Here is an 18,358-nt window from a genome sequence, read left to right on the forward strand (position 1 = left end):
CAAGTGATCATGAGCTGATTCAGTTCAAACTAGATGGAAGGATAAACAAATGTAGATCTGGGATTAGGGTTTTCGACTTCTCGAGGGCTAATTTTAAAGAGTTAAGGAAATTAGTTAGGGAAGTGGATTGGATGGAGGAACTTGCGGATTTAAATGCGGAGGAGGCCTGGAATTACTTTAAGTCGCAGCTGCGGAAATTGTCGGAAGCCTGCATCCCAAGAAAGAGGAAAAAAACCATGGGCAGGAGTTGTAGGCCAAGCTGGATGAGCAAGCAACTCAGAGAGGGGATTAGGAAAAAGCAGAAAGCTTACAGGGAGTGGAAGAAAGGCGGGATTAGCAAGGGAAGTTACCTTGGTGAGGTCAGAACATGTAGGGATAAAGTGAGGAAGGCTAAAAGCCGCATTGAACTGGACTTTGCAAAGGGAATCAAAACCAATAGTAAAAGGTTCTACAGCCACATAAATAAGAAGAAAACAAAGAAAGAAGAAGTGGGGCCGCTATACACTGAGGATGGAATGGAGCTTAAGGATAACCTAGGCATGGCCCAATATCTAAATAAGTACTTTGCCTCAGTTTTTAATAAAACTAGTGAGGAGTTTAGCAATGATGGAGGGATGATAAATGGGAATGTGGATATGGAGGTGGATATTACCGCAACTGAGGTAGAGGCCAAACTTGAACAGCTTAATGGGACAAAATCGGAGGGCCCGGACAATCTCCATCCGAGGATATTAAAGGAACTGGCGTGTGAAATTGTCAGCCCGTTAGCGAGAATTTTTAAGCAATCGATAAACTCGGGGGTTGTGCCGTACAATTGGATAGTTGCTAACGTAGTTCCTATTTTTAAGAAAGGGAATAAAAGTGATCCGGGTAATTATAGGCCTGTTAGCTTGATGTCTGTAGTATGTAAGGTCTTGGAAAAAATTTTAAGGGAGAAAGTAGTTAAGGACATAGAGGTCAATGGTAATTGGGACGAATTGCAACATGGATTTACTAAAGGTAGATCATGCCAAACCAATCTGATCTCCTTCTTTGAGAAGGTGACGGATTACTTAGATAAAGGAAATGTGGTAGATCTAATTTACCTCGATTTCAGTAAGGCGTTTGACACGGTTCCACATTGGGAACTGTTAGTAAAATTGGAAAAGATGGGGATGAATATGAAAGTTGTAAGGTGGATAAGGAACTGGTTAAAGGGGAGACTCCAGCGGGTCGTATTGAAGGGTGAACTGTCAGGCTGGAAGGAGGTTACTAGTGGAGTCCCTCAAGGATCGGTTTTGGGACCGATCTTATTTAACCTTTTTATTACTGACCTTGGCACAAAGAGCGGGAATGTGCTAATAAAGTTTGCGGATGACACAAAGCTGGGGGGTATTGCTAACACGGAGAAGGACAGGGATACTATTCAGGAAGATCTGGACCACCTTGTAAACTGGAGTAATAATAATAGGATGAAATACAATAGTGAAAAGTGCAAGGTCATGCACTTAGGGATTAATAATAAGAATTTTAGATATACGTTGGGGACGCATCAGTTGGAAGTGACAGAGGAGGAGAAGGACCTTGGGGTATTGGTTGATAGCAGGATGACTATGAGCCGCCAATGTGATACGGCTGTTAAAAAGGCAAATGCGATTTTAGGATGCATCAGGCGAGGTATTTCCAGCAAGGATAAGGAGGTGTTAGTACCGTTATATAAGGCGCTGGTGAGACCCCATCTGGAATATTGTGTGCAGTTCTGGTGTCCTATGTTCAAGAAGGATGAATTCAAACTGGAACAGGTCCAGAGACGGGCTACTAGGATGATCCGAGGAATGGAAAACCTGCCTTATGAAAGGAGACTCAAAGAGCTTGGCTTGTTTAGCCTGGCCAAAAGAAGGCTGCGGGGGGATATGCTTGCTCTATATAAATATATCAGAAGGGTTAACGTTAGGGAGGGAGAGGAATTATTTAAGTTTAGTACTAATGTAGGCACGAGGACGAATGGGTACAAACTGGATATTAGGTAGTTTAGACTTGAAATTAGGCGAAGGTTTCTAACCATTAGGGGAGTGAAGTTCTGGAACAGCCTTCCGAGGGAAGTAGTGGGGGCAAAAGACTTATCTGGCTTTAAGACTAAGCTTGATAAGTATATAGAGGGGATGTTATGATAGGATAGTTTAATTTGGGCAATTGATCTTGGATTATCACCAGATAAGTCTGCTCAGTGGTCTGCGGGGAGATGTTGGATGGGATGGGAACTGAGTTACTGCAGAGAATTCCTTCTTGGGTGCTGGCTGGTGAGTCTTGCCCACATGCTCAGGGTTTAGCTGATCGCCATATTTGGGGTCGGGAAGGAATTTTCCTCCAGGGCGGATTGGCAGGGGCCCTGGAGGTTTTTCGCCTTCCCCTGCAGCGTGGGGCATGGGTCGCTTGCTGGTGGATTCTCTGCAGCTTGAGGTCTTCAAACCAATTTTGGGGATTTCAATAACTCAGTCCTGGGTTAGGGGTTGTTATAAAAGTGGATGGGTAGGGTTCTGTGGCCTGCCTTGTGCAGGAGGTCAGACTAGATGATCATATTGGTCCCTTCTGACCTATGAGTCTATGAGTCTATTTAATACAGTGTGGAATATATTTCCCATGTATCTACTGCACATTCTAATGCTTGATGAAAGATTGGTGTTAGAAAGCTTGTTTTCTCAAAGAACAGAGTTTTGCCCCCATTGCCTGTATTCTGTGTCCTAGAGCAAGGATCATATTGGTCCCTTCTGACCTATGAGTCTATGAGTCTATAAGCTAGTAAGAATAGACCTATAGGCTCAGCTTTCCTCTTCTTACCAGGGAAACTTTCTAGGAGAGTTTCTCTGAGATTATGACGAGTTTGCTGAGATTTCTCCAATTACTCTGAATAAATTCATTCAACACAGTAGAACTGGCAGAGCTATACAAGGAGGAATTTGGCTTCTGGATTCTAAATCAGATAGCTGTACAACAATTATTAAAGGCACGCTGCCTAAATATATTTTACAAGGTGCTGTTACTTGTAACCCCTACAATTTCTATAACTTTGAGAGAATGGGGTGGTAACTGATGTAAGGTTAGGGTGACCAGATGTCCCGATTTTATAGGGACAGTCCCAATATTTGGTGTTTTTTTTTTTTTATGGAGACCTATTACCCCGCACCCCCGTTACAGTTTTTCACATTGCTTTCTGGTCATCCTGTGTAAGGAACTCTCTCCCCTTCCATCTATTGTAAAACTGAGACAAAAGACCTGAGGAGCAGATTGTATTTGCACAGACGCACCTACTTTGTGTAGGTCATCAGCGGAGAGACCTACTTTGCAAAATGATCAATGTTTGGCTGTTTTGGGTTAAAATGTACTTTAATCTTGGTTGCAGGGGTAATGAAATGTTCATCTTTATTGTATAACAAAAGGGCAGCAGAATTATCCTTAGCCTGCTCTAATTCAGGGGGGTTACCCTAAGCTTACCTCATTTGCTAAGCAGGGAGTAGGGATGCCAACTCTAAGTGAAAGTCAGAGGAGGTGGAGGTGTGGGGTCTTTCACACAGCAACAATGGAGAGAAAAAACAGTAAAACCACAGAATTAGCAGAAGGATTCAGGGACAATACTTTACACTACTTTTATCTCATTTTTTAACTTCCTAGATTTCAAGCTGACAGTCTCTTAAAAGCAGAGAGAGACTTTGGACCAGTTCCAAAATAGTACACTGATTTCAGTGGAACTAATCACATGCATAAGGACTAATCATGTAAGGACTTGTAGTACTGGACTCATAGTTTGCAAACAATGACTACAAATCAGGAAACATGAAAATCTGAGGGGAAAATCTAAAGCACATTCAACACATTTGTTAAGAATAAAATACTACCAAAAATCTTATAAGTAACTGAAGAACGAGAAATATACACATGCTGGGTCTGCTAAAACATGAGCATTCTTTGCAAATGAAGGCAGCAGTTCTCAAACTTTAGCAACCCAAGGACCCCCATTTTGATTTAAAAATTTTCTCAGACCCCCAGGTGCCACCCCTATCCTATCCCTTCCCCTAAGGTCCCACTCCCTCTCCTCTTCTTCCCACTCCACTCTTGCCTCTCCTCTTTCCTGCCTCTTTGTGCCCCAAGTGTGCCCTGTCCCTGCTCCTCCTGTTCAGCGGCGTGCAGGAGGCACTGGGAGGGAGGGGGAGGAGTTGATCATTGGGGCTGTTGAGAAGCGCTGCCTTAAGGACTATCTAGGTCTGCCTCTGGGTACTCAAGGAATGCTTCTTGAAGGACCAGGTGTTCAGGGAGTGGATTTTTACTCCTGGGGATAGGTGTCTGATTTAAGATTATCTTTTTTGTATCTATTGTTTCATGATATTACCTCACAATTATAAATTAAAACTATATTATCAGTAACCATGACCCAGCTGAGGTGTATTACACTGCAATTACAATTTAACTGCCCCTTATCTCTGTGTACCTCCAGGTAAAGATTCTGCAAGTGGAATTTAGTTAAAAGTTCTGTTGATGATGCATGAACCAGAAGAGAATCCAGCTCATTCTCCCAGCTTTCTGTTGGCTCTGCAGAGTTAATATGAATAGAGTAATTCAGAATACTCTATTTATATTTTTAATAATATTTTTAAAAAATGCATCCAATTTGCAAACAATCCAGACAGTGTTTTTTCAAGTACTGTCTGGGCTTCATCCTTCATAAAGTCATGTTATGCATTACTAATCTTTGTATAATAATTATTGACTGACTAATAATCATGAGATGCAAGTATAAGTTTCAGAAAGAAAGGAACAATGCAGAAAATTCTTCCCATCATTTTACAAAAGCATGTGGTGATATGCATAGATTCATAGCTTTGTATGGCCAAAAGAGACCATTAGGATCTAGTCTAATCTGCATTTCAAAAAGTGGTTTCTGCATCAAGCCCAAAGGCTCTAGCTCAACCAGAAATGATTGTTTAGAAAGTATGACATATTTTAGAGGTATGTTGGGTCTCAAACTCAAACAAAGCACAAGTGAAGGAACCAAATATGTACCAAACATCAGGTACGCGAGATGGAAAAAGACACAGTTCTGCAATTCAACACTGCCTCGGTACAGACAAGCATTTCATGGGAGTTAGCCACCAACACAGAACCACAAAAGAACAACCTGAGGGCAAGCCATTATTTAATACTTCCATCAACCTAGCAGCATCTACCTCTGGTCCTAGCCAGCTTAATTACATTGCACGGGGCATGAAGTTTTTCATGGCCTTGATCAATGTAATTAAGCTGACCTAACTTTATAGTGTAGACCAACCCTTAGTTTCGGCCTATCTTTGTACATAGAGCTGGCTGTGTTGGTAGTTTCTATATATGTATTTCTGATAAATGTGAATAGTTCTTAGCTCCTTCCTATGGTTTTGTTCTGCTTTAGTATTTTTTATGTAGTAAATTCCTTGCTTTTGCTGCCTAGTTACACTAGCCTTTTTACTCATCTTCCTAGGCTGTGATATAGACATTCACAATAACTGAAAAAAGCATTGTTTGAGAAATAGACAATAACTGAAAAAAGCATTGTTTGAGAAATAGACAATGTTCAACTGAAACATCAAATTCCAAATAGCATAACACACATATATGTGAGCAAGAAATACAATACATTCTATAGTATATAATATTTGCACCAATTCTCCTATCTTATGTGTGACTCTAGCAAAGAGATCTCTGTAGTTCTATATATCTGACCAATAAATAATGCAACATCTTGTTGCCAGGGGTACAGCATATTTAGATATGTAGCAATGGTGTGACTCTCAGTGAAGTGAAAGGCAAATCACAATCTAATTCTTGGTGGTGACATGCTGCAAGCAAAAAAAAATATTTTAAGTGTGCCAAAGAAAGTTATGTGCATACTAACAGAGGCCAGATTTGATACCCTTTTAAAATTTTTGGTCCAAAACAGCCAGAAATCATGAATACTAGTTTTGAGTCCAAATACAGTACACAACTTGTGCAGGGCTAAGATCAACCGCATTTAGTCAAACCATGCCTCTTTTAAGCTGTTCAGACACAGCCTTATTACACAGTCATCTGCTCTAATGCTCCTTTTCCCATGACATCTGTATCCCAGCATAGATCCAAATTGAAGAAGAGCCGGTGTCAGGCTCTCTAAATCACACCGCATTGTGGAAAAACAAAAGCATGGCTGGTTTTGTAACTATAATAAAGCCCTTTATATTTATAATGTTACTAACTATAAAAGTTAAAATCATATGCATTTGGCATTTGTTGAGAAGTTTACTTGGCATTTGTTGAGAAGTGAACTAGTAAGAATATCTGAAAAACTTCTAGAGCAGTTATGTATGAATCATCCTGAATCATTTGTTTAAATATCAGATCAATTAAAAAGGAAAAAAAGTCAGCGATCAAAATATTGAAAGTCAAGGCTAATACAATTTTTAGAAATAGCTTCTTCAAATTTCATACTTAGTCGTATCAGTGGGGAATAATCTCTACAGCCATTATAGCTCTAGTTTAAACAGTTATTATAGCTCCACCAAGTTAGACTAATATATAGTAATCTTTCTCATCTACTCTTAACTGAACTGTTAGCATTTTTCAAAGCTCCTGAATGATTTCACCAACACAACTACCATATTTTTAAAAAATTATTGTAAAAATGATTAAAGCCCCTAAGATAAAATTTTCAAAAGTTTCTAAGTGACTTGAGAGCCTAAGTCCTCTTTTCTAAAGGAACTGAAGGCATTTAGGAACCTAAGTCTCATTGAAAGTTAATGGGACTTAGGCCCCCAAGGCCTATAGGTGCTTTTGAAAAGTTTACTGTACAGACTTATTTTGGAAGGAAGAGACATACAGTATGAGTAAAAAAAACTCCCACTGCACTTAAGTGAAAGGTCAAACCAAGTGGTAGTCCTTCAAGTTTGTTTTCAGGTAAGTTTCTATGTGTATTGTTTTCAATTGCAGCATTGTAATTATAAATTGTCATTGCTTCTTTTTGTTGTAGACACTGTCTGGGATTGTCTCCAACCCCACCTGAGGATGTGCATTGTTGTTATTATTTATTTAATATTTAAGTTTTGGTAATTCCCATTGGGCAATAGATGCTTTCTCAACCTGGACGAAGACAAAGGCCTTGATCCTGCAAGGAGCCAGGAGCTATCCACAGGGAATTAATTGCAGAATCAAGCCCAAAGACTGCATCATCATAAACAAACTAAATAAATAGGTTCAAATAGCTGCATCTTCCAAATTACTCCCCCTCCCCTCCAGTCTTCTCTATTCCACATGCCTCTGCTTCCCAGCTAAACTAAGGGCTTGCCTGTGCTGTGGGTTTTTAGCCACCTAGGTAGCTGCATTGGCGCAAACCCCTAGTGTAGACATGGTGCACCAGTTTAAAAAATACAATTTGCACCGGTGCAAATTATTCCATTTTCAAACAAACAGTTGGCGCTTCCATAACCAGACCATGTCTACAGTATAGGGGTATACTGGAATAGCAACACTTGGATAGCTGCACCAGTGACTAAAACCCACATTGTAGACAAGACTACAATGTAATAGATTGTTTCATTGTCTGAAGCGAAGGTCACTGAAGGAGTGTGAAAAACGGAGCTATTAATTGGCAGGCATATGCATGAAAATAGGGAACACAGAGTAGGCAAAGTTAGAGGGAAGGATGGAACAGGGAGTATCTACTTCAATATGAATTCTTAGTGGAGCCTCTGACTGGCTTTTTTTAGTTCAAAAATCCCAGACAGTGCCTGGAAAAAAAGGAAGTCATGACAATTTAAATAAAAACAGTGCTACATATAGGAAAAACTCATATTTCAATACACATTGAAACTTACCTGAAAACTGACTTCAGTGTCTCCTGCTTTCCTCATTCACTGAAGGACACAGAAGTTTCCTTTAATCCTGCTGCGACACTCCGTGCCAAGATGGCGGCCTCCATGACATAAAGTCAGAGGGATTGACTGACTGAAAAAGAAATATTTACATTGTGACAGATATTAATTAAAATATTTGCTGTTTTGGGGAACCAAATAAGCAATTCTTTTTTTAATTAAAAAGCCAATAACAGTAGATATCTACTATACAAAATATCCATTTATGAAGTCCTATTAACTCCTATTGCTTCTGTGAAAATATGTATTGAGCTATGCCAAGTTTCATTATTAATTAATGGACACTTTCTTCAAGCATTTCATGTTATTTGATCTAATTTTGAATATGTATATTTAGATTTTAAAAATAGTTTGTTTTTTAAACTACCTATACAAAAAGTTCAGGGCTCGCTGACTATTCATTACTCTCAGACCAACATAATGACCACCCAGCTGCATGAAAAAAAAATCATTTGTAAATAACACAAACTCAGCTCACCAGTATTACATAATCGCCTGGTAACAAATTAAAATACAGTGTAATAGAATTATAGTAAAGTTCTTTTAATTAGGACTCCCCAGTAGAGAGTCTTGTATCCCAGTTAAGTTGCTGTCCCAATTAATGATCCAACCCAACTCCCATTGACTTCATAGGAATTGGTTCAGCAACTAAGAGAAGAGGCTATTTAAAAAATCTGAAAAGACTTAAAATGAAATCAAGTACTGTGCTGAATAAGAATAATGGACTAGATCCTCAGTTGATATAGTGGCATAGTTCTATAGTTTTCAATGTAGTTATGGTGACTTACACCAGATAAGGATCTGGTCACATAAACACTTCTTTCCATCTTTAGTTGATCTTTATTAGCTCTTTTAATCTTTATCATTTTTGTCATAAAGAACAAAGCTTAGAAATTCAAGCTTTTTATTATCTGTTAAGTTCCATTTAACCCATCTGGCCATTGGCTATCAATGTTTCCACTTTAAGACACACTTTTGCCAAAAGCGTTCTGATTAAGCAGCAGTCAGGACCATTCACTATCATGGGGATAGTGGACTGTATTCTTAAATATTCAGGACCATTCCCTATTAGGTGGAGTATATTGTATTCTTAAATATTCTGACTTCTCTATTTCAACACTGGCACATTTCTTTCAGCAAGTATGGAGGTAAGGCAGATATGTAGTCCTACAATCTCATCTTGGAAGTATGAGTTTTCTATAAATCTTTATTCCAAGGGTCTCTACTGTCATTACTGATGTATTAATATTCATGAAGCTCTAAAACAGATCATTATGAGTTCCTGTTTTATTCATGTATTTTGGTTGCCACCTTCATTTCCATAGGAATTATACTGGAATGACTGATACTGCAAATACTTGCTTCACAGTGACATTTCTTCCTTTAAATTCTTTTTATGTGGTAGGATAGAAGGGATATAATGTATTCATAAGTGTTGTATTATGTGGAAGAAAAACCTTAACAAACAGCATTAGTAAACACAATGCAGTACAAACATTAACAAAAGCCCACCCAAAGCCTTTCCATTTATAAATTAACAGGTTTTTTTTTAAAAAGTTGTTAGTTAATTATGAGAAGAGCTAGTGGAAAATGTTAATGTAGGCCAACTCCAGCAACTGTTGCTATTTGTCAGAACAGTATGATATTTGAAATATAATGTTAAATGTGATTATTGAAGTTGGATTTTTTTAATTGTTTTAATTAAGGTTGTGATTTAATTTTGGTAGTAAATGATCTAATTTCTAGTGCAAAACTATTGCATAAGTCATAGTGTCACACCTTATTGATATCCATTTATCAGGCTTCTTTTATATGTATCATCATTATCCATGCCTTGTGGTAACACACATAGGGAAAGGTTAACAATTACCCTTGTCTAGAATAATAAACCAGACAATCTTAAATGCAGAACAACAATAAAAACATTCCAAATGTAAGAAAGATTAGCACATGAAAATACACAGCTCTAGGATGTTTACACTTAGGCTACAGCACCCCAAATGGAGCCTGTGCTTGTTTGACTGTGAAGTGGCCTGGGTTGCCTGGATGAGCCTTTTGTCACCTTCAGTCAAAGACTAACAACTTGTTTTATTATCACACACCTTCTCCCCCACCCCAGTCCAATTTCTCCACACTGCCTCTTCAAACGGCCTCTTGTAATCAATTGACAAGCTCTACTCTCCGATATAAAGGATAGGTGGCATTTACCATAATTTAGAGCCCTAAATCTCATTAGAAGCCTGCCCTCCAAAGTTCTTTATGACTTTAGAAAAGCAGCAAGTAACACATCATTATCTTGTCTTATTTGTTAAAGAGCTGAATCCTGCCTGATGCAGAATGAACCTGCAGAACTCTGGGAGTGAAACTGAACACTGATGGAGGAAGAGGGTTTTTAATGCAATACATCAGACATACAGCGATAAAGGAATTCTCTACCGTATGTGCAGCCAGCTTCTCTGAATGTACTGTTGTCATACACTAATTATTTAAGATCTGCAGTTCTTCTTTTAATGCAGCTTTCCTGAGTCACATGCTTTCTATACCTGAAGTGAAATCATGGAAGTGTACGCTGGAAATCTCATTAGAACCTTTTAGAAATGTGTGTGATCTTGCCATATCATTTCCCCCCACATGCATCCTTAATTCACTGTCTTTTATTTAGGGATGTGGCAATTCTGCTTATCTGTCATTTTATTTCCCAAAGTCAGCACAAAAACGAAGAACAGGCGAGGATACAATGAACAGCCTTGCTGTAAATCCGAACCTAAGAAAGGCTAAAGAAAAATGCCATTTTTACATTTTCTGACATTGTTATAGAAAGAGACCTGCCATAACAGAATAGTAACCTCTTCCTCACAGATAAAACCACAATAATCCTAAATAGTCTGTATTTTTTCCACAGCTGGCACAATAGTTTTTTGTAATCCAAGTGCCGACCCTAAACACAATCAACTGAGATAGGTTAGTCTGCAGTTGAATTTATATTTACATGTTAAATCTTTGAACAATTGATTCCTTTACATTCTAATAAGGCAAAGAGCTCTTGGGTGACAAATACATGCATCCTTTGTCTTTACTTACCAACCGAGGCTGAGGGCAAGTGTGTTCTATCTCCTCCATGATTTCTGAAAGAAGCTCATTAGAAAGGGATTTTGGGATACCTGTTTCTGACTCAGCATCGGTGGTGAGCACTGGCATGGCCAGTGAATGTTTGTTTTTCTCCGCGATGCCCTCTCTGCTGTTCTCTTTGCAGCCAGATAATGTTTTTCTTTGTCATGTAATTCCCTCCCCCACCCTCACCTTTCTTCTCTCTCCATTCCCTTGAGGAATTAAAGGTTTTTCTTTCAAGGAGAAGCGAAGAGGCAAGGCCTTAGTTTATCACTATAACAACCAGTCAGCAACAGAGCAGCTGGTGTGGGATACAGTATTCTCATTTGCATGAAGTCTTCTGGTTGGTTACTGTCACCATAGTACCACTCCATCTGATGTATGTGCTGTCTTGACAATAGATGAAACACTCAGCACCAGAACTTTTGGAAGGAGGGGTTATTTAGCACGATAGAACTTTTGTTCAAACACAGTTGCACTCTACATATCAGACAACCCCCCTTCCCAAGATACATATTAAAATTCTCCCAAATTATACACCCATCTGATATGATTAATAGAGGAATGTACTCATTTTTTGCATGTAACCAAGCTTTAATTAGCATTGCACTCTGTTGGATGAAGATTTATAGACAAAAACTGAGGACCACATTTTTATATATGGGGACTAAGATGCATGTGCAAAAATCTGTGCATTTATTGCACATACAAAACCCATACCTGCAGCAGGCACAATTACAAATAGTTACATACAGATACCAGATATGCACGTAAAAGCTCTTTCTAGAGTCTAGGTGATTCCTTAAAGTCCTGGCTGAGACACAATGGTAAGGTGATGCGGTGAAGCTTGCATTGCTACTGTCCATGCACAGGGTGTAAGACTGGGAGTCAAACAACTGTCCTGACTCTGCCATTAGCCTCCCATGTAACAGGGGCAAGTCAACTAACCTATATCTGCTTCAATTTTCATGATACAATGGGATAATACTTTACTCTGAGATCTTTTTCTTTATTGCACTATAAAAGTGCAAAGTATTGCTTTTCTAAATTGAAATCACAAGGCAATTAACAGCTCGATATAGCTGTTAACTAAAGATCAGTGACCTATACAGCATTCTGTGTTGCCCAGGATGTGTACTACTGACATGGTAATGCTGTTTATATAGAGAGAGTCTTAATTCACCAAGTCTTATGTGGCTTTGCTGTACTTTCTTGACTTATGTCTCTGTGGTTCTTTGGTGCTGAAAGGACAGCTCCTCCAATTGGAAACTTTACTTGCAGAATCAATTAGTGAAAAATAGATATAGAGAGGGACTGTTTATCGGGTCCTGTTCATGCTAACACTTACCTTATTGCATAGTTCTTACTACTGTATTTCCAGTGTTTTCAGTGGCTTTGTCCACTGGTGATTAATTACTGATAGAGCTCCCTTTTTGCTATTCTTTGTGGAAGCACAAAGACTGACTACTAATATTTTTAACACCATGTTATCTAGACCTGCTCATCTAGTCACAGCCACTCATGGTAGTAAGCACTGCACACAGTCCTAAATGTTTGAAACTTGCTTCCTAGCACACCACTAAAATCTGCAAAGCTATGTTTTACTAAAGGGACTTAAGAGTTGGACTTTGAAGGTAGCTTAAAAGCAAAAATCTACTGCCACTCTGTCTTTGACATTTTGGAGGAAAAACAGTCAACTTATATTTCTTACAGGATTTCAGGCTATGGTACCTCTCCAAAGTCAAAAGACTCAGAATACAAATTCTAATTGTTATAATTCAGACCACCAGGTGCACTTAGCACAGAGAGAGAATGAGAAATCTGATAAACAGTGAATGGCTTGTCCTTCATTGAGCTAGTAATGGAGCCTGTAGTAGAATCTTTGTTTAATATGTTTGTTTACTTCTCCCACTAACTGAATATATTTTCTTGTAGTTCCTGACACTTGTACTTAGACCATTTATAAGGATGTATTGAATATGTGATATTAGCATTTATTATCCATTGTAGAAAGGTGAATTGGCCTTCCTTTGACACAGACAGGGAGGAACCACTTCCTGCCCCCTAGTGGGTGGAGCCATGCTAGGCCTGCCCCTTGTGCTGGAAGCAGAGGGTAGAACAGAAGGTATAAGAGGCCAGGCCTCCCGCTCATTTGAGGAAGAGCCAGTTACGGAGTCAGACGCTGCTTCCTTGCTGCTGGCCCCTGAACCAGGGACTGAACTGTATCAACCCTGCCTCTGGAGGAACACGAGGAGGTGCTGCTACCTGGTGAATACCCCAAGGAGCTGCTGGAACTGCCAGTTGCCGAGTCCCCAGGAGCCCGAGTGCCCATGAGGAATGAAGCACTATGACTAGGTAGGGGTAGGAAGTAGCCTAGGGGAACCAGACATTAATTCAGTTGTGTTTGCTGAAACTACAGTCAGCATGTTTGGGCAGGATCCCCACTAATCCAGTGGCGGGGAATCCCGCCACTGTTAGGGCCCTGGGCTGAGAGCCGATAGAGTAGGGGGGCCTAGGTCCCCCTACCCCTAGCTGCCAAACCCACCCCTCAGATGGCAGCCTTCCACCTTAGGCCACATGGCCTGCATTCGTTTGCTCTCTGCCCCAGCCATGGAGCTCGGCCATAGATTGCTTCTTCTTTGCCCTACCCAGGGGGCTTGAGCCTAACTGTTTACTGTCTGCCAAAGACTACTTTTGCTCTGCTCCAGCCAGAGGGCTTGAGCCTGACTACTTAATATTGCCTGGCCCTGCCCAGAGGGCTAGAGCCTGGCTGTGTTTGCTGCCTGGCCCAATCAGAGAACTGGCTATAGACTCCTTACTGATTTACAGAGCTAATCCCCTGTTGTTTGGCCCTCAGCCGTTAAGTGGCATAGTGAGGCATAGTGGCCCCCCTCTGATGCAGACAGAGAAGAACCATTCTAAGCCCCTACATCCATAGTTGTAGATTTCTTTCCTGCTTTGATGTATGTATGTGCTTTTTTCACTTTATGTGGAAAAGTCTAATCATTATATGTGCTTGTAGTTTTCAATAATAAAACTAAAATTGCTATTTTGATATAAAGGAAATTTATTTAGTATTCTACAAAAAGTATTTGTGTTATAGATACACAGAAAGTGGCACAGTTTTAGGGATTAGACCTTTGATCCAAAATGTGCCCTCAGTCCAAAATATAACCAAGTATTTTTACCACAGCAAAATGCAAATTAAATCCCTAACCCCTCATGATTAGGGTAGAAATCTGGACAGTGTCTTCTTAAGAATTGACTTGTTCTTTAGTCATCCTGTACGGCCATTTTATGACACGTAGGTTATGGGTTTTCACTACTGATATACCAGATTTTCTCAGACTTGTTGTACACAGCAGTAATGTCAGGATAACTTTGAGTTGGTGCTTTTGTAATGAAGAGAATACATTGGTCGAACTGAAATGTAATAGGCTGAAAGATGTGGCTTTCAGTAGCCCTTAGCCATGGTGGCTACTTTTAACTTTTATTTAAAACATAATTCGAAGATTTTGTTGCTCCAATTCAAGCTTAATAAAGGAAAATAGAAATTAAAGTGAGCTGACACCATGATGAACTATAAGAGAACCATGACTCACAATCGTTCTTCATAAATAGGCAGCTTGATTTAAAATGTCATATCAGACATGGCACAGGTAGTAGAGAAGAGGAAAAGAGGAACTCTTCAAAAGGGAGGAGGAGGTGGGGATGAAGAAGAGGAGATGAGAAAGAGCATGTAAAAGGGAGACAATGCAAAAAGAGTGCAAGGGAGAGACTGGATTGGGGAAAGAAAGGAAAAAAAACATAGAGAAGCGAACTCTGAACAAGGCAAAACATGTTTTGTTTTTTGTTTTTGTTTTGTTTTTGATGTTACTAAACCCCCTTGCTGAATCTTTTTTCTTGTAATTGAGTTGCCTATCATTTATTTTCCCTATATGCAGGACTCAAACACTATTAAAGACATTCTCGGGAGAAATAATTAAAAACATGATTAATGAAACACCATGACCTTAATTTGTTATTCATTTCCTTAAGAAACAAATGCAGTGCTTTTTTAGGGTAATATTCACCCAGATATGGAAAGTAAATGCAGGGCCCTTCACATCACGTAGTGGGGCTAAGTAAGGTTGTCACTTGGGGCAGAGTGTCGACATAAAGCAGTCCTCGGCAAACTTTTCCAGGCATGTCAGTTCTTAAAAGACCAGTGTGGAGAGAATAACTGGCAGAGGCAGGAGTACCACTTGATGTATACTCAGCTGGACCCAGTGGTCCAAACCCCTCCCCATCAGGGAATGCAGAGGGAATGTAGCTATTCTTCCAGCTCAATGGCTGTGTATGAGTTGGCAATGTAAATTTCTTCTTCTTTTCACACTCCTCTTTTTGTGCAAAGTCCATTACTCGAGCATTGTGCAGGGAAGGGTGAATTATACTCTTATTTCATTTAAGGTCTGCATATTAAATCATGTCCACATTCTGATTTACAGTTTACAGTACAGCTATTTTTTCATCTTATGGCAGCATTAAATAATGGTTCTCTCTTGCAGTAATACTACAGCCTCTCTAAACTATACCAATGATGCAAGATAGAAGTGGAATATCTTCTTGCTGCTGCTCATTGTATATCCCAGTTTGGGGGAAAAATCTTGATTAAAATATTTTGCCATTTGTCTGAACAGAAAAAATAATTAATAACCATATGTTGCTCTTTAATAAAGGCTTATTTATGGAAATCCCTTTATTAAATTTAATAAGGTTAAATCATTAAGGTTCTATAGAAATATGATAGGGTTCTTTAGAAAGTATTCTAAAATATATAGAATTGTACATAGCCTGATATCCTTTCTGTAGACTTTGAGTCATTCTATAGAAGGGATACAAATTTCTATAAATTCTCTAGACTTAAAGGACCTGTAAAAAGTTTACCATATTAAATTCGGTCAGACTTTTCTATAAGCACTTCATCCAGTGATTTATATGTGGTTTATAAGCATTATTTAGGCCTCATAAAACACTTCTGAGGTAGATAATACTATACTCATTTTACATATTGATAATGGTCCTGATCCCAAAAAGCATTTAAGCATGTGCATACATTTGCTCATGTGAGTAGTCCCATTGACTGCATGGGGACCAGTCTGAGAGAGAGCAGTTAATGTTGCAATCCAAGACAGAACTTATGCACATGCTTGCTTTTAGTCATGTATTTTAGTGCTGTCCTCAATATGATGCTTTAGTGAATTGGGTCCTGACTGATTTGCTTTAGGTCACAAAACAAAGTGATTTTCTCACAGTGCTTAGTCTATCCCCTGGACAACAAAGGGTGGCATTTTCATTATTTTAAAATAATATTCTGACCTAAATTAAGAAATCAGGAAATTCCAAGTTAAGAGCAACTCACATCCTGGGGGAAGAAAGGGAACAACAGTAAAGGTAGAATAGCAGTCTTCTATGAATTAGTGAGTTTTGTTTGTTACAACCTGGATATCATTTTTAATGGAGATTTGGTATATACTTGAGTTCTTGTTTTATATACTCATGTTTATGGCTTTTGAGAAATGTGAATCTACTCGGGAAAGGAATGTAAAAACAGCACCTGCCTACTCAACAGATTTGCTTCTGAGTCATATCTGCTGACTTTAGTGACAAAATAAGATTTTTATGGCTTTTTACTGTTAGCTCTGTACAGCTACCACAGCTAGGAGAATGAGTTGGGTTCTATTCCTTCTTTTGCATCAACAACAGTGCCACTGATCAATTTCCAGTCATTTGCCCCAGTACAATACCACTGGACTCAGTGTATGTGGCAAAACGTGTGTATATAAAGTTTGCTTATTTTCCAGTGTTCCCATTTATCTGAAAACATATTTTTAAATACATAGTGAACTAGGTATGGTCAGAAGGCACAAAGCCTGTAAGATTTAATTTACTTCTAATTACATAATTTAAATGTATAGACATCTACACTTCATACAAATAACTTTATTGCAAGGTGAATTATCATAGTCATAAACTCCTGAAAATAGGGGCTTTTAATAGTGGCCCTTTAATACACATTTTGCAGAAGTTACATGAAGAACTTTGCTATGGTAGGGGATCATGCACTCTGGTTTTTGTAGGCCAAACTCATTGCACACACCAGGGGACCTTCACTTCCTCTCCACTCCCACTCACCCCGTAAACACACAAGCTCTCATGTGTCATTTTCCTCTTCACCTAGATTTAAGTGACTCAGTGTTACCCCACGCCCCTTCCCCCAGACCAAAAGTTCTGTGTGCCCCCTATTCTCCTTTTCCCCCATACCAGGGGCTCTATGTTCCCCCATTCTTCCCTTTCTCCCTCATATCCCACTTTCTCCAATGTACCAGGTCTACCAGTCTCTCCCTGCCAGGGGTTCTGTATGTGACTCCATTTCCCACTTTCCTCCATATCCCCCATTACCTCTTTTCCCCACACCAAGGTTTCCCAATCTGCCCCTGCCAGTGGTTGTGTGTGCCATCCATTACTTCTTCCCCCATATGAGGGTTCCTCATTCTTCCATCCCCAATGACTCTGTGTGTACTTCCGTCCACTCAGATCAGGTTCCCCAATCTCCTCTCATCATGCCAAGAGCTCTGTGTGCCCCCATTCCTCCTACTGCAAAGTCTCCCATTCTCCCAATGCCAAGGGATCTGCGTGCATCCCTATTTCCCCTTCCTCCATACCACGGTCCCAAACTCACCAGCCAGGGTGTGCATGTGCGCGCGCACCCTGCTCCTCTCTCCTGTCATACCAGGATCCCATATTCTCCCTCCCCCATGCTATGGCCTCTCTATGTATCCGTATTCCCCCGCATTTCCCGCTTCCCCACAAGGGGATTGGGCTTTATATGCACTGCTTTTGTGAACTAATTTGGAACAAAGTTCCAGGTGATGAGCAATGATAGTGGATTTCTTCCCAAGAGGATAACAGTTTGTATCTTACACTTGCACTTCTGTTAGATACATAAATAGCTGACCAATTAGTGTTAAGACCAAGTAGATCTACCATTTCTGTCATTAGCTGAGTGGCTGGCTTGATTCTCTTTGCTAATTTTAACAAGCAGGTTTTTACTTATCTGGTTGTCAAGGAAGGACGGATTGCCAACCAAACATTTCTGTAGTCAGATTCATCTGTTCAATGCTGAGGGATGAGACTATGAAGCATTTTGATGAACTCAGCTAGCTGTTAATAGGCCATAGAACCAAAGACATGGGTACAAATTATACACACATGTACAACTACCTCGTTGACTTTAGAATTTGGCCCCAAGTTAATACTAGAGCTGCATACCAGAAATTTACAACACAGCATTTCAACATTTC

General features: G+C 39.6%; 1 protein-coding gene across 5 annotated transcripts in view; it reads right to left on the bottom strand.

The window, feature by feature from the left end:
- PCYT1B (phosphate cytidylyltransferase 1, choline, beta) overlaps positions 1-11,282 on the bottom strand; it is a 46,721-nt gene extending 35,439 nt beyond the window's left edge. Inside the window, exons 1-2 of one of the 5 annotated variants that reach the window (XM_030575161.1) lie at positions 11,069-11,171; positions 7,851-7,980 (exon numbers count right to left, since the gene is read on the bottom strand). In XM_030575161.1, the coding sequence (XP_030431021.1) occupies positions 7,851-7,886 (36 nt within the window). In that variant the 5' untranslated portion in view covers positions 7,887-7,980; positions 11,069-11,171. Of the gene's footprint in view, positions 1-7,850; positions 7,981-10,988 lie in introns of all 5 variants that reach the window. The other 4 variants (XM_030575152.1, XM_030575142.1, XM_030575170.1 and 1 more) reach the window with 4 other exon arrangements.
- Between the last annotated feature and the right edge of the window lie 7,076 nt (positions 11,283-18,358).

Source organism: Gopherus evgoodei, chromosome 1 (assembly GCF_007399415.2).
Source record: "Gopherus evgoodei ecotype Sinaloan lineage chromosome 1, rGopEvg1_v1.p, whole genome shotgun sequence".
In the NCBI taxonomy this organism is placed as follows: Eukaryota; Metazoa; Chordata; order Testudines; family Testudinidae; genus Gopherus; species Gopherus evgoodei.